The 16875-nt window shown below is 34.5% G+C and overlaps 2 protein-coding genes across 3 annotated transcripts; one reads left to right on the top strand and one right to left on the bottom strand.

Moving 5' to 3' along the window:
* Positions 1-2349: 2349 nt before the first annotated feature.
* On the top strand, positions 2350-4103 carry LOC6041279 (xaa-Pro aminopeptidase 3). The gene is made up of 2 exons (XM_001850514.2): positions 2350-2502; positions 2559-4103. The coding sequence occupies exons 1-2, from the start codon at positions 2430-2432 to the stop codon at positions 4022-4024; spliced, it is 1539 nt and encodes a 512-aa protein (XP_001850566.2). The 5' UTR covers positions 2350-2429; the 3' UTR covers positions 4025-4103.
* LOC6041278 (putative sulfiredoxin) lies at positions 4073-10371 on the bottom strand. Of its 2 annotated transcripts, XM_038248622.1 has the most exons (4): positions 10220-10336; positions 10106-10112; positions 9338-9496; positions 4073-4404 (listed from the first exon to the last, which is right to left on the bottom strand). In XM_038248622.1, exons 1-4 carry the CDS (start codon positions 10270-10272, stop codon positions 4192-4194), a joined length of 432 nt encoding a protein of 143 aa, XP_038104550.1. In that variant the 5' UTR covers positions 10273-10336; the 3' UTR covers positions 4073-4191. The 2 variants fall into 2 exon arrangements, with proteins under 2 accessions (XP_038104550.1, XP_038104551.1); XM_038248623.1 differs by lacking the exon at positions 10106-10112 and having other exon boundaries at positions 9338-9495; positions 10221-10371.
* Positions 10372-16875: the final 6504 nt, after the last annotated feature.

The raw sequence follows: 16875 nt of genomic DNA, 5'->3' as shown, positions 1-16875 counted from the left end.
CCGCTCTCGACATAGTAAAACTGACTGCGTTAAACAGTTAATTCAAGCACGGAATGTTTTTAGCAAAAATACGTCTCGCGTGTTCTCAATTTAACCCTACAATATGGTAGCAACTACCATGGTTGGGTTTTCAGTGTAGTAAGTTTGTAGTACACCCAAAGTTAAAGAACGAGGGGATAGTCCTCACGAAAAGAAACGTGAGGAAAGTGCTATATTGCGAGAGTATAGTCCTCTCGCGTGTTCATTCGTTCATTGGAACAGTTCATCCTATGTGTGGCTTATGTAGACAAACGACCGCCACTTAGTCACCAAACCATGGTGGCCCATACGGCAAAGGCACGATTCAATATGCCGAAGGTCTTGGGTTCGAGTCTCGGTACCGGTACTTTTTTTTGATAGATGATTTTTTTTGGAAAATGAACCATGAGTAAAGTACTCTCGCTAATTTCGGGATTTATCCTCTCCGTCCGCACACAGTACCATTTTACTACCGAATCGTGCTCTTTATCCTCTCGTTTGCCGATGCCCAGTTCTGGGTGTATTCAATTTAAAAATCAAATTATTAAATAAAAATAAATTACATAATTTTTGAGTCGTTTGTACGAATTTAATTTTTTTGTAAAACTCTTGAATAATTTGTTTTTTTTAAGGATTTTTTAAATTTGTAAATTTATTCATTTCTATTTTCCGATTTTTTTTGTTTTGCGATTTACAATTTTTGAATTTTGATTATTTTAATTTTATAATTTGTGAGTTTTAGAATCTGGGTGCTGAATAGTGGTTCGCAAAACGGCCTCAGTTTTGAACTGTCAAAGTGGAACCAATTTACTTCACTGTTCGCCAAAAGTAGAGAGTATTGTTATCGATCTTTAAAAATTGTTTTTTTTATTTGCAAAATGAATAATCTGTGGCTTTTAAAGACCTGGAGTTGAAGTCAAGAAATCTTAAGAAAGTTGAAGGCGAGATCGTCATTTTTTTATAATTATGAATGGAAGTTGTTTATAGAGTCGATGCGATTGTATCCATCCAAAAGCTGTCTTTACTGTTTGATTCCGTTTGAAAACCTGGTTTAGTAAAAATCTTTTCTGTATGTAGGATCAGCTTCGCTAGAATTAGCGATGTTTTTCGCTGGACCAGAAAGAGCTGCAAGATTCCAAAATCAGCCAGGGAATTTATCTATGACATCGCAGAATGACACTCTCGCCGCAGTTCTTCGTCATCCGTAAAAAAAGAAAAAATATCTTCTAACCGATCGAAACGCGACAATTTTCCAGCAAAAATGTCAAAAACTAGACAAATGACGACACATAATACTGATTTTAAAACAGCTCATTCACCAGCAAGAAAAAAATCATGCTTGTGCTTGAACAGCCTCCTACTTTGTGGATGTAAACAAAGTCAATCGAAAATCACGTTACGCATTCTCTCTATTTATCACGCAGTTTAGAATGTCAAATTCTACAATATTTTAATTTCACAATTTTAAAATTTAAGAGTTTGAGAATCGTTGAATTTTTTTGAATTTCTTAGAAGGGGTGAGGACTTCCCAACATCGCCAGAACTTGCAGCGTTTATCGCAGCACATCATCTATCTGGGCGAAACACCTCCCGGTTGCATACGGGCGCAAAGTTCGAGCTTGATGCCTTGCTTCCAACGTCACCATCCAACACCAATTAGTCCTTTTTTAAGGGCCACAGTTTGTTTCTCAAAGAGTTATTCATTAATCTTCTTGAGATCAAAGACGGTCAAAACACAGTACAATTTTAAAAACAACTTCTTCAAAATCATCATCCATTCATTAACTTATTTCGCAAATCAATTACATGTAAAAATCGCGATCAGCATTATAATTTTTCCAAGCATTTTTCAGTAACATTTCAGAACAGTGTGTAATGCAAAGATAGAAATCATTGTTTTAACTAATCAAAACTTTAAGTATACGTATCGAGCTGTTAAATCAGCAACATGAAGTAGAACTTTTGTGCAGTTGCTGTGAAGTTTACCATGGCACCTCGGAACTCGCTTCGGAAGTTTCACTCCATGTTGCACGCACACATTCTCACTTTTAATTTCTCGATAGGAATACGCCGTTCCGGTTAAGTCTATGCCATAACTACTTTGACTTATGTTGGTGTTGGTCAATGGATTTCACAATTAATGGTTAGTTCTCTATTTTAAGCTCTTTTAAGGTCTTAATTTTCTTAATTTAAAAATTAATTTGTCGATGTCGATTGTCAATTCTGTCCATCTTACCCTATATTTAGTTAGCATTCCCACATCAAGGTGGCGTTGCGTCATCTCAGAACTGACGCAGCGTCGCGACGCCAAACAGCTGTTTGTTGCGTGTTTTGATTTGTGACAAACTGATAAGAGAGCAAAAACAAACACTCATCAAGATCAAAATACCTTCCCACCAGACAGCAACAACATGAATTTGGTTAAATTTTACAATCAAATCAGAACAGTTCGAAGCAGGTTACTCCAAATTCCGTCCGCTTATGGTGAGTGCTTCGGAATTTCTAGGTTGTTCTCATTTTACAAGTTTATATGATTTCAGATTGCATAATTCCGCGCCGTCCCTGCTCGTCGAACGCGCCTTCCACCGCAACCCAGAACCAGGACAAGAAGAAATGCTCCCCGCGACCACCCATCTCGTTCGGCCAACCGATGCCGGTCACGCATCCTCACCTGCTCGGCGAGTTTGAGCTGATGCCGGGATTTCGCCTGGCGGAATTTCAAGCCCGCCGGAAGGCGCTGCTCGCGCTGGTCCGCAGCCATACGGCCACGAAGGAGCACCTGATTGTGGTTCCGTCGGCGAATAAGAAGTACATGAGCGACAAGATTCCGTACGTGTTCCGGCAGAATACGGATTTTCTGTATTTGAGCGGATGTTTGGAGCCGGACAGCGTGCTGACGTTGGAGGTTGATGGGGACGGGAATGAGAAGTGTACGATGTTTGTGAGGCCCAAGGATAGGCACGCGGAGCTGTGGGACGGGCCGCGGACGGGGGTGGAGTTGGCGCCGGTTGTTTTTGGGGTTGATGAGGCGGTTAATGTGGGGGAGTTGAAGGGATATCTGACGAAGTACTCGTTTGGCCATCCTTCGGGGATGGTTTGGTTTGATGAGAAGTGCTGCGACTTGGGTGATGTGCGAAAGATTGTCGGGGATGTGGGGAAATTGGAGGGGGTTCGATCTCCGGCGGGGTTGATTCACAAGTTGAGACTGATCAAATCTGAGGTGGAGATGGAGTTGATGAGGATAACTTGTAGGGTTGCTTCAAAAGCCATCAATCGGACGATGCAGGAGAGTCGACCTCAGCAGAGCGAGCACCAGCTGTTTGCCAAGGTGGATTACTTCTGCCGGATGGGAGGAGCAAGCTATCTGGCGTACCCGCCGGTTGTGGCAGGGGGAGCGAATGCCACCGTCATTCACTACGTGAACAACAACCAGATTGTCCGCGACGGGGAGATGGTCCTGATGGACGCTGGGTGTGAGTTTGGCGGTTACACCAGCGACATCACCCGAACTTGGCCAATCAACGGAGAGTTCAGCGAGCCGCAGCGAATTCTGTACGAAGTCCTCGCCCAGGTACAGAAGGAACTGCTTGGATGTCTTCAGCACGCCGGTGGCGAAACCCTGGATCAGCTCTTCGACACGATGTGCCTCAAACTCGGCAAATACCTTCAAGAAGTTGGGCTGATTCCGAAGAGTGCACAGGGCGTTGAGCTGGGACGGGCTGCGTACAAGTTCTGCCCTCACCACGTGTCGCACTACCTCGGAATGGACGTCCACGACACGCCACTAATTTCCAGGAGCATCGGACTGACGCCGGGCATGGTTTGCACCGTGGAACCGGGAATCTACATCGGCAAAGATCGTCGCGACGTTCCGGAGGAATTTCGCGGACTCGGGTTGCGAATCGAAGACGACGTGCTCATTCTGCCGGACAAGCAGATCGAAGTGCTGACTGAGAGTTGCGTCAAAGACCTGCGACAGCTTGAGGCGCTCGTCAGCGGTAGGTGAAGTGGTAAGTTTTCTTCCAAAATTTGAATTTAATTCAGAGCGCATAAATATTTTGTAAATATAGAAACAAAAAAATACATTTATATTTTTACTCATAAATAAGCGCGTTCCAACAAGTTCAACGATTTCCTTAACAATTACTGACAACGAAAAATATAAATTTAAATTCACTTCAACGACTTGGGGCAACTTCCGCCCAGATAGTGCTGCAGGTCCGCCAGCGACGACTTGACCAGCTTGGCCGTGATGGTTGGGCGGCCGAGCCGGCGGTTGGCCTCAAACCGATGACAGCCCCCGAAACTGTAGAAATAGTTGCCGCCCTCGGTGCCCTCGATCCAGAGCACGTCGATCGGGGGGACATTATTGGCCTGTTTGGGGTCCTGAGGGAGGGATGGAAGAAATATTGGAGTATTAGAAACATTTTTCGACTGTTTTAAAGTAAGAAGGTAAAATATCTTCTTTTTTTCTTGACGACTCTGCCTTTAATCGTTGAAAATACAACCTAAATTTCAATTGAAAGCTGTTCATAAAAGTGACCGAAAAATTAAGAATAATTTTTTTTTAGGTATTTGAAAATATCTTCAAACTATTTTTTTGAAACTATCTAACGAACATATTCTCATTCTTCCCGAGCTTGAGAGTTTGGGATTTTAAGACGAAGTACTTTGTCAAAATAATGATGACAAAATTTTTTGCAAGAAATGCAAATTTCCTCAAACCAAAACACGTAACAACAATTTTTCACATATTTGTCGTGATCGTGATTTCGAAGAGACCGCCAGTGAACGCACGCGAAGTTGAAACGATCGAATGCCTGAACTTGGCAATTAAGCAGTCGCGCACGACACGAAGGCAGATGCCTTTTCTCTTTCTTTCTGTATTTTTATCTCTTTCTTGCTTGTTCGGTGCTGATTGGTGCTTATTTGATTGCAGTCATGGGGAAGGTGATTGAAATGTCGGTCGAGAGGAGATGAGAGTCAAAAGGTCGTATGAGTGACTTTGCGTTGCGATCATTCGTTCTTCGTGTGTGAGCAGTATGTTAATGCGAACAAAGCGCTTAGTTCATTGAGAATTTCGTGTGGTCACAAGCCCTGATTATTGATGGTAAATTTCAAAGCAAAATAAGGCTGTTGCAAATATTTTTTTAAAGTTCAAAATCGGCTCAAAATCAGGAGGCATTTTTTTCCAGTAAAACCTCAAAATTTCTATTAAATATTTAGTGCAATCATCGGAAATCAATTTATATAGATTTTTCTCCGTTTAAAATCATTTTTAAAATGTTTTTATTTGTTCAAAAATCATTTGAATGTTAGAAAATTTTTAATGAAAACATTTTTTGGATTTTTTTTTTGTAAACCAACTATCCAAAAAAATTGCATTGAAATTTTGAAATTCTGACTTTTATATTTTTTAATATTTGCTTCGGCCTAAACACAACATGTTTTCATTCTAAATACAGTGCATTCCCGCCTAAAAAAATTGTTTAGGCTGATGCTGGGTCATAAAAATAAAAAATAAATTGAAATTCCAACCCAGAATTTCAACATTCTGATATCCAAGTTGTTGTTAAATGCTTTTTTTTCTAGTCCAGTTGGTTTGCAATCATTGGATTTAATTAACCTAATTTTTGACGAAAACATTTTTTTCAAAAACAAGCTTCAGCAACAAAAATACACTAAAATTGAAAATATTTTTAAAAGAACTTAAACATGTTAAAAATGTTTATAAACGAAGGGGAATGCATATTAAATTGATTTAAGTTGATTACACTACAAATTTCGACAAAATGTTGAAGCAACATTTCAAAAAAAAAAAAATTCCTATATGTTTTTGAAATGATAGTACATTAAATTTTGACCTATTTTTAAATTCTTTAAAAAGAATTGTGAAATGTTACTACTACCTATATTTACTATCTATTTATCTCAAAAAAATAATCCTAGTTTGAAATAAACTAGTAAACATTATTATGGTCTACTCCTCGATCTCAAACAGCCCTAAGGAAATCTTCAAAAACTTATTACATCAAATTTGAAGGAAAAATCATAAATTGGTGTTAAACCTTGATTATTTTTTTTAGAAATACTTTTAACATCCATAGTTAATTTTTTTGAATAATGTTGTGTATGTGTGCCTATTTTGGGCCTACTCTCAAAAGCTGCTATAGGCAGCCTAGCTTATATCATATAAATAAACTGGTTTTTAATGCTCAAGCTCGTACATAATCCCTTTTTTGATAAACAAAATACCTTACATTGCTGTAGAAGCCCGAAACACCAAAACATTTTTTGTTCTTGGGTCTATTGCTCCTAGGATCCGACTCTCAATGTACCTATTTACGACCCACCTTTTGATTGGTTGAAATCTCGAAGCACGTGGCAAACTTTTTTGACGTACGGTTCAGCCCCAGCCCTGCCAGATTCGGTGAAATGCACAATTTCGTTAAATTAAGTTTGGTAGACCCAATATAGGGACATATTGGGGACATATACCCTAAAACTACATTTTCTATTTTACTTTTAGATAAATCAAATCGATAATAATGTTTGAGTAACCTTTTTTTATAAATATATCAAAATTAATTAAAAATTGTGAATTTTACAAAACAAAATAGTTTTCAGAAAATATCTTGAATATACAAAATGAGCATTTTTTTCAAAAATGTCAATTTTTGAGGTACTTTGGCCACTAATGCGTTTGCTTTCAACATCAGTGGCTTATAGGACAGATCCTTGCGCGTTTTGGTTTACATAATATTGAAGTTTTGAGAGCTCTGGAGCTTGATACCGGTCTTCAAAATTTGGCATTTCTTGAGAAATCAGATTTAAATATCCCAGATAAAATTTAAATGCAAAGTGCCATCTCCTGTTACATCCAATCAAGCTAATATTTGGGCCACCGGAACAAACCCCGAAATGCCCGCAAAAAAAGATTTTTTTTGTTGCATCTCAATTTAAAGTCAACCTTGGAAATAAATCATTCATTGTTTTCTGTCTTATTTTTTGATTATTCCAAACGACATTCACATTTGAGTAACCTTCTTGTTTTTTTATTTGGTAATTTTTTTTTTTTGTTGAGAATTTTACAAAATTTTGTGTATAGAAAATATCTTGAATTTACAACATCATTCACATTCACAGAGTGGCCACTCAAGTCGGGAAATCGGGAAAGTCGGAAAAAAGTCGGGAATTGGCCAAAATCCGCCAAAAATCGGGAAAAAGTCGGGAATTTGTGATTTTTTGTCAGAAAGTCGGGAATCTCAAGCAAACCTGCTTGAAAAAAAAATCTAATTCTTGAATAGTTTTGTAATATATTGTACAATTTTCAAAAAAAAAATTACTTGAATAGATTCTTCTTTAGTAACTTACTTTAAATTTAGGGTTCCTTCCACTATTTCAATCTATCCAGGTTTTTAAGCGAAATGGCGTTCGAAAGGTGAACGCTCGAAATGTCAAAATCACGCAGTGGTACCAACATCACGAAAAAAGTGTGCCATGGCATGACAGCCACATTTTTTTCTAATGTTGGTGCTATTGTGCGATTTTGACATTTCGGACGTTCACCATTCCAACGCCATCTTCGCTTAAAAACCTGGATTTGAGAATGAAAAGGTTTTTTTAAGACATTACAAATCCTACTTAACAGTGGATGTATTTAGTCACAGATTTTTGTAATATTTTTTATGAATCAATTTTTTTACATTTCGTTTTTACTCTAACTTAAAACAACAACAATGTTAATGAAAAACTAATGTAAAAATTTAGCCTAATTTTAACGCTTATGGCTAGCATAAACGTATGATACTGTTTCATTTTATCACATTGATTGAATATTTGAAAAAAGATTACAACTTGTTTTTTTTTGTGGAATATTTTTAATTGTTAAACTTAATGCATTAAGTCCTTTCAAATATGTTTTCCATATGATTCTCTTGAACTTTTTTGTGAGTATGGGTAATAAAGTACTCTAGATTAAGCTTGATTTTCAGTTATCGAAAAACATAAATAGTGAAAAAAATCTATTCGTTGTTCGTTCTAAATGAAAAAAATAAATAAATAAAAATAAATCCAACAAATGTTGGTATAAGTTATTCCAAATATGTCTAAAGAATTTGTTCTTTCAATCATTTTACATAAAATAGGTGGTAAAACATAGAATCTTATCAAACCGTTTTTTTTTTCATTGAAAAAAATTAAAGCAGATTAATACTGACAACTAGATAAATTAACATTTATTCGAAAAATTAATTAAATAAAATTAACACAATTTAAAAGAAAAACATTTATTACGTATTCCTAGATATTTTCTGAATTTAGTTCTGAATTCATTGAAAGAATAATAACAGCAATTATGTTTTAAAATAAAGAAAAAAAATTATTTTTTGTCATTTCCAGTTGAAACGAAGTAACAAAAACCTGGGTGCTGAAAAGACAGAATGCGTAACGTGATTTTCGAATGCTCCCCACTACTCCTCACTAATACAACTGCACTACGGCTGTAAACATAAACAAAGTAGAAGGCTTTGTTCAAGCTCAAACGTGACATATTTTTTGCTGCTGAAGTGAAGTGTTTTGAAACGTTTTGGATTTGTTGATGTTAGACTTTTCGCTGACTAAATTAAGTACTTCGCGCGTGTTTTGTTCATAGACTAAACGATGGGCGGCCAAAAGAGGCCTTTTTTTGTTTTCCACGTGACGAAAAATTGCGTCAGAAGTGGGTGGAATTTAGTGAATCATAAGAGCATCCAAATGGCACTTTTGAATGCTTCAAAAGTTCGATGCCATCAACTTTTTTTTATTCCTGACCTAGTTCCTTACAAAATAAATTATTGGTCGATTACAATACTTGCTATTTCTTAGGAGCATTTTGCGAACAGTAAATTGGTTCCGCTTTGACAGTTCTAAATTGAGGCCGCTTTGCGAACGACTATTCAGCACCCAGACAAAAACTATACATTCGCCAATTTAAAAATTAACATTGAAATAATAAATATTTTTAAACTTACGGTTTTTTTAAAGGCTAATTGTTTATGTTTGTAATCTGAATCAAAATAATGAGTTCGTCAATTTTTATAGTTTTTTTTTTGGAATTTGCTGTTAAATTTGTGTTTTTAACGAAAATTGTCAATAGTTTTATTTTGATATTGACTTTTTTATTAAATTTTTTTGTTTGAAATCTTTCTTTGATATGAAATGCAAATTATTTGAGATTCAGAAAAGTCGGGAATTTGAAAATGAGATTTGAGTGGTCACCCTGCATATACCATCAAGAATGTTTTGAATTACTAGATTTTTTTCAAACAGATTTACTCACCTGAATCGTCGCCATCAGCGACTCCACCTTGGCGTTGTCCAGCTCGGACGGAATGGGCCGCACAATGGCCGACATGGGCATCTCGTGCACCTCGGCAATACCGGCCGAATGGACGCTCGTCATCGCCGATGGGGGTGGTTGGGTTGATAAAGCTGCGACTAAGAACACAAAGACGATTAAAAATAGAATGATAAATGTTCCTTCTTATCATATACTCAAAGATTTACCCCGTACGATTTATCGGGGTTGTTTTGATCCTCACGAATGCTTGATAACAGATTTGTTGTTAATTTAATATGATTATTTTTAAAAAAATATCCGAAAGCCTAAATATTTTAAATCCGGGTTCTTACAGCCTAATATTTTGAAGGGGTGTTCCTGCCAAGACTGGTGAAAACTTACTGAACAGCTTTCTGCACAGATTTGCATTCAAGTGGGTGCACTTCAAAGTGCAAGTGCAACAACCAAACTTTCACAAGCTCAACTCCACCGTTTAGGCCGTGTACACACCGGTTTTTTTACATAGTTATGAAACGTTAAACGTTGCGTCGTAAACATTATTAAAAAGTGAAAATCTGGAGTTTTTTTTTTTAAAGGACCAATAAACCAAATTTTCAGTTTTTGCTTTTTGGGTGTTTTTAAATACCCCTGACTCAAGGCGGTTTCAAAAACACCCAAAAAGCAAAAACTGGAAATTTGGTTTTTGGACCATTTAAAAAAAACTCCAGAAATATATTTAAAAAAAAAAGATTTTTTAAATTTAAGAATGTTCAATTTCAAAATACATCGAAACCATTACATCAGGAAGTAGGCGCCAAAATTATCCTCTATCCACTAATCACTCAACAAAGAATGACTCAGCTACTTTGAATTCGAGTCTTACCACGTTGAGCACAGGTGAATGTCTGCAGCAGCGTCAGGCTCCGCAGCAACATTCGCGTTCCACCACGGTTGGCACGGCACTGAGTTCAAGATAGTAAAGTGGGCTTTATTTTGTTGATTTACCTCAATATTTGCGACTGGTATAATGCAAAAGTGTGATGATATTAATTTCATTGACTTAGCGCAGTAGCGACGCACACCATATGGTGTATTGGTATCGGCGGCCAACGCAAATATTGCGACTTCTGTGTGTATTAAGCTCGCTAATCGGTGTGCTATTCACAAGTGTGAGGGTGGCAATAAGGGAAGGGGGGATAAATTTAAATTCTTGAAAGAATATCGTCAAGGTATCTCGCTTTTTGTTTTTTTTTGTTATAAATGCTGTAAATAATTGTTTACATGGAACTTAAAAAAATTCTGCAATTCAATTTTAAATCAATTTTGTGAGCTTTCTAACATTTATCTTTACTAAATCTATATAAATATCTTCTTCTATATATAAAAAAAAATTTCGACGGTTTTGTTCGAACGCGAATCAATTCAACACAGAACGTCGAATCGAGGTGCTCTTTGTTGCGTTGGGTTCGTATAAGTCCAAGGAAGGTTCTTACGCGAAAAAGATACAACTTTGGCCACTCTGGAACCGATTCCGGAAAATCTGCAGATTGTATGGGAAAAGTTAATCAAATTTTGATCACAGGAGGCTGAATAAGCAAACAAGTTAAAAATGTCAACAAACGAAAAAAATGCAGAACGAAGTTTGTCGGGTAAGGCTTGTTATTGATAAAAATCATAGAAAGTTGATGTCTGCGGTAAAGTGTTAGCAATGTTATAGCCTAATATTATGATATTTGGGAGTGAATTCGGCTAGACCAGATTCAGAGCACAAAATGTGTACATCCATTTCCTGTTAACTGCCATTATGTTAAACATTATGTTCCTATTCAGGCTTCATAATTAATGAAGCTTTAAATATTTTTCCAAATGATAAACAAGTATATTTTTGAGGATATCACATGATTCATATTTTAATTGTAGTCTCTGCAGCCTTAACCCAAAAATATTAGTTTTTCAAATGAACAGTTTCCTTCGAATAACCATAAGCATAATATGAAATATTTTTCATTTAGCTATGTTCTTCTGACATCTTTGCAAATAAAAATTAAATAAAATTGCGTATTTCGAGGCTCACCTCAACAATTTTAGCGATCTGTTCGAAAATAAACAGTTTTGCGCAATTTGAAATTGTGTCATGTTAAATATCCCTACAGAAATATATTTTTGAAAAACTGAGAAAATTTCCTGCAATTTTAACTTTTGACTTTATTGTTCGGACTGCTGAGATGTAGCCTCTTAAAGTTTAAATTTTGTGAAATTATTGGTTCGTTTTTCAATATTCTAAATAAACATTGCAAAATCTAGTGAACATTCGAAAATGTCTACAATAAGTGGTTTTAATCCTTTCAAAAGGTTAATCTTGAATTAATTATTTTTAATAGAGAATAACAAAATCACAATGGTTTCATTTTTATTAATTGAAAATCGAACCAATAGTTTGCTTTTCCGTCACATTTTTTATAAATAAAAAAACGATTTTTTCGATAAAAATCCTTAAAATACCTATAACTTGAAAACGGTGCACTAGGGGAGATGGGGGTAAGACGGCCACCCTAAGGGAGAAGTCTCATAAAATTAACACTACAGATTATTTTGATCTCAAATCAGGTACATACTGTTCTACTAATAGTCCATTATAGAAATGACATAAATTAGTTGGTCTAAAAACCAATTTTCAATACTTTTCAGCAATTTTAAAAAAAATTATTGAAATCGGATATATATGAAACACGCGGGGTAAGACGGTCAGTGCTATAAATTAACTTGATAACTTTGCTAAATCCACCCAATTACATGATTGGTTGAACAGACTTCTCTGAAAATCATGACTATTTTGGTTGAAAATAACAAGTTTCAAATGTGAAGAAAAATGTTATTCAACAAATTTTATATTTTGGCTATGTGAATTTCATATTATTGCGACCACATTTCATGAAAAACTATGAATTTTTACACGAAAATATACCCCATTTAATGCAAATTAACTGGATTGTGTATTTCGATTAGAATTAGTAAATCAAAATTATGTAAACAATATTGAATTAGCGACTTTTATTAAAAGTTTGAATGGATTTCATACTATTCAATGAATTTGGCTATATCACAGTAAGGAATATTGACGAACCGGCAGTTAACAGCATTTTGATAAAAAAATTGATAGTTTTATCGAAAGTATGTCAAATATGTCTTAAATATGCCTTAACAGTCAAAAATCCTTCAAAAATGCAACCTTTATCAAACCAAATTTACAAATAACGGGTGGCCGTCTTACCCCCCGTGGAGGTGGTCTTGCCCCCAAATTACTTATTTTATAAAATATTTTTTGCAAATACCTCAACGCATTTTTAAAACTTTTTTGAGGGACATAATCATGGGAAAACTTCAATTTAACATGAAACAATATTTAAAGAAAGTATTACATATTGTTACCTAATCAAAATGCTTAAGTTGTAAATCATAAAAATTACATCCAGTTTCAAGTAGAAAAAATATTAGTTTATTTTGAGCTATTTTTATACTATTTCAAACAATAGGTTTGGCAAAGGTGACTCCATATGCATTATATAGCATGAGGAACAGTATTGCTTAACATTTTAGTAATATTCATTAGTATACTTAGTAAAACAGTGGGGTGGCCGTCTTACCCCGCCTGGCCGTCTTACCCCCAGCTCCCCTATAAAAAAGTATCAAAAATCTCATATTTCCAATATCAGATTTTTTACCGTCCTTAATGTCTTTTTGAGTAGCCTAAAAAATATCAAATAATATAGAAATTTAAAAAAAAATACATTGAAAAATGGTAATAAAGTTTCTCATACACACTAAAAATATTTCTGAATGCTACATCATTTATGATGTAACACTTTTGCACGTCATTAAACATTTAAATTTAAATGTAATTTGATGTAAATTTGCAACAAATTATACGTAAAAACATGATTTTACGTGTGATTCAACCGTTTACGTCGAATCTCAAGTTTACATCAACTGAGTTTACATGTGATTCATTTTTTCCGTGTCAATTAAATTCACATATTTTTTCTGTGTAACGTTACATTATGAATTACATAAAAACTAATAAATTGTCACGTTGTCAACATTTGAATGAAAAAAGTGTTTTAAAATACATCATACACCTGTCCAGTTGTTTTGCAATCATTGATTTCCAAAATTTCTAAATACTGACGAAAATTTTATTTTTGCGAGAAAAAAAGTTTTTGCCGTGCTGTACATTGTAATTTTATAAAAGTTCAAAATATTTTTAAACGAGTCCAAACATGTTAAATATGATTATCAATGAGAAAAAGGCATTTAAGATTGTTCTCAGTTCAATTTCCATTGAAATTTTGATATTTTTTTTTGAAAAAAAAAAATTATTTTCCCCTGATTTTTCGGACCAATTTTGAATTAAATTGAATTAGGGGAGTGTGGGGTAATTTGGACACCCTAAGGAAATTGCTCTGTTACGGGCTGTATGGATATTTTAAAGGAATGTGGATGACAACAGAGGATAAAAGAGACCATATTTGATGGAAAAATGTCATTCATTTCGATAAATTTTGATGAAAACCCAATTTTTATCGCAAAAGTTAAAAGGTGTCCAAATTACCCCCACATTTTTGTGTGGGGGTAATATGAACACCCCTATGGGGTAATTTGGACATGCCTTGTGGGGTAATATGGACATACCTTGTGGGGTAATATGAACACCTTTTGTGGGGTAATTTGGACACATGTTGAAGAATAAGTTTAACATTTGATTTTTTGAGCATGTTTTTTATCCTTCAACCTGGTTTTGTAATTGCTTTATATTTTGAAGTGTTGCTCACAATATTTCATCATTGGTTTAAATAATGATTTTGTGATAGAACTATAATTCAATAGGAAGATAACAAATAGTTCAGTGTAGTATACATAATTTAATCATTAATACTGAAATGATTTAAACATTGATGCTGGATCAGGCACACTATACTTGTTTTTAGTGATTAAGGTATCATTTATGTTTATATAAATCAATCTTTATATAGAATTTATTAGCCTGAAAATATCATTTTTTAATTTTTACATTCTGTAGCCCTTCAAATTTAAATATTATTGTAAACCAGCATAGAAATTAGAAATGTCAAAGAAGTTAATTAAAAGCAATCAACATTAGAATCTTGTTGAACGCCAAATGTACAGTAATCAGATTTTCATCAATTCGAATATTGGAATAAATTTATCTAAATTAAAAAATAGGGGTTTTGTGAAAGTTCTCATTGCTCACATTCATTTTTGATTGTTTTGACACATTAAATCCCACTAAATTTATCTAAATCCCTTTAAAAACTCATCCAACCATGAAAGTTACTTTTTGTTGCCTGACAGGTAGACTTTCAGGTATGTCCAAATTACCCCACAAGCCATGTCCAAATTACCCCCATAGCATATTCTATCATAAATTGCGATTTTTGATGATAAAAATGGATAAAATGCACAATTTTTATGCGTACATATCTCAGGCATCGTCCAAGCAACCCCCTTAAACAAAAAATGTCCACTTTTTTGCCATATAACCCCTGCAAAACCTTATTTCCTAACCTTCAAATATTAGAATTTAAGGCAGTACCAACCGGCCTTTGGAAACTTTTACACATTATACCAAAACTACTTAACCTATTCCAACTTTTTTGGTTTGTCCATACTCCTAGGCCATTACTAGTACTAGCCTTATCACTTAAATTGCCGTTTTCACTTTATATCCGAAGAAAACGTGATTTTTAAAGGGGTGTCCAAATTACCCCCACTGTCCATATTACCCCAAACTCCCCTAAACTTTGAAAAATATTTGCAACGGCCTAATATGAGGGAGACAGTGTTAAGTGTTGCCAAAAACGGAATGGCACTGTTAAACTATTGAGAAAAACATTGCAATTTTGAAGGTTGAAAATTTGGTTTGATGAAATTTTGTTTGGGTAAAATTTGTAAAAATGTAAGAAATCACCTGTTAAAAAATGTTGTGACAATTTACACAGAAAAAAATGGTATTAATCATCAGCAAATTGTGGACGATTTTCTGTTATTATATAAAAAAAATCATTTTTTGAACCTTCCAAAATTATGTTTATCGTCTGTGAATATATTTGTTTACTTGATTTTTTGAGCAAAATATCTTAAAAATAGCAAACACAACCAACATTCGATTTATTAACTGTGGCCCCTAGAATATATGATTTATACATTAATTTTTGAACAATTCTCCACCAAAAACCGCAAAAGAAATTTATTTATATTTTTTGATTCGGTTCAAACTTCGGGGGGTCCTTGCCTACAACCAAACAAGCCATTTTGTGTCATTGGTTCACAGCAAGGTTTTTAACGATAAAATTATCGGGAAACAAATTGTTCACAAAATACCGAATTTTCTCGAGACTACTCAAATTTTCATAATTTGCAACATGGGTATGGGACCATCCATAAACCACGTGGACACTTTTTTGGGAATCTGTTACCCCCCCCCCCCTGGTGGACAATTGTCCATACAAAAACAAAACTTTTTTGTATGGATCGTGGACAATCGCCATATCCTCCCCCCCCCCCCCTAAAGTGTCCACGGGGTTTATGAATGGTCCCTATCAAATGAAGCGAAATTTGGTTTGCTTATTCACATTAATAGAGTTTTTTGGAAAATACAAAAAAAAATCACTAAATACCGTATTTTTCGAAAAACTACATAAAAAAATTGCAATATGGGTATCAAACGACGCAAAATTTTGTAAGATATGAAGCTTACACAATTTGAATGTTTCATACATACAAAATTTTGCTTCATTTGATACCTATATTGCATATTCTAAAAAAATGTATAATTTTCAAAAAAATAAGGTATTTGGTGCAAATTTCATTATTTAAAAAAAAACTCGCGTAACATTGAAAAAGCATACGAAATTGCAATTCGTTGATTTTCACATTGCACATTTTGAAAATTTGAGTACTTTCGTAAAAATACAGTATTTTGTTATAGTTTGATACCCATATTGCCAATTATGAAAAATTAGAGTATTTTCGAAAAATACGGTAATTTGTGAACAATTTTGAGTACATATGATAATTTTGAAATTCACTACACTTTCAAAAAATATATTCTTAGTGAGAGCATTGACAATTAATGGTTGAATTAATCGATTTTAGAAAGTTTAAAAAAATGAGTTATCGTTCATTATCGGCGATAAGGTTATCGCCAATAGAATTATTTTGTTATAATTTAGATTATCGCTATCGTCAGACGATTATATGGAGCTTAACATTTCAAAAGGGCACATAACTTTTGTAAATAATAGTGTATCCCTTTTACTCGAATGACAGTTTGCATAAGGTGTGAGAGGGATACACTCTTGTTTACAAAAGTTTTGTGCCCTAATGAAATGGAAAGCACATTATTATCGACGATAATTTTATCGATTAACAACCTTGATTCCCACAATTTCTAATGCCAATATCGTACCAACTAATGGTTCAATTTTCAATGTAAAAAAAATGAAACATAGGTGAAATTT

Source organism: Culex quinquefasciatus, chromosome 1 (genome assembly GCF_015732765.1).
Source record: "Culex quinquefasciatus strain JHB chromosome 1, VPISU_Cqui_1.0_pri_paternal, whole genome shotgun sequence".
NCBI classification, from domain to species: Eukaryota; Metazoa; Arthropoda; class Insecta; order Diptera; family Culicidae; genus Culex; species Culex quinquefasciatus.
This window is presented reverse-complemented; position numbering and strand designations above follow the sequence as displayed.

What these genes read in the sequence shown, in the direction of transcription:
- LOC6041279 (XM_001850514.2), top strand. Translation starts at nt 2,430, where the DNA reads ATGAATTTGGTTAAATTTTACAATCAAATCAGAACAGTTCGAAGCAGG. An exon ending in CCAAATTCCGTCCGCTTATG is followed by an intron (nt 2,503 to 2,558) that starts GTGAGTGCTTCG and finishes ATATGATTTCAG; the next exon opens with ATTGCATAATTCCGCGCCGT.
- LOC6041278 (XM_038248622.1), bottom strand. Translation starts at nt 10,272, where the DNA reads ATGTTGCTGCGGAGCCTGACGCTGCTGCAGACATTCACCTGTGCTCAA. An exon ending in CGCTGATGGCGACGATTCAG is followed by an intron (nt 4,405 to 9,337) that starts GTGAGTAAATCT and finishes TCCCTCCCTCAG; the next exon opens with GACCCCAAACAGGCCAATAA.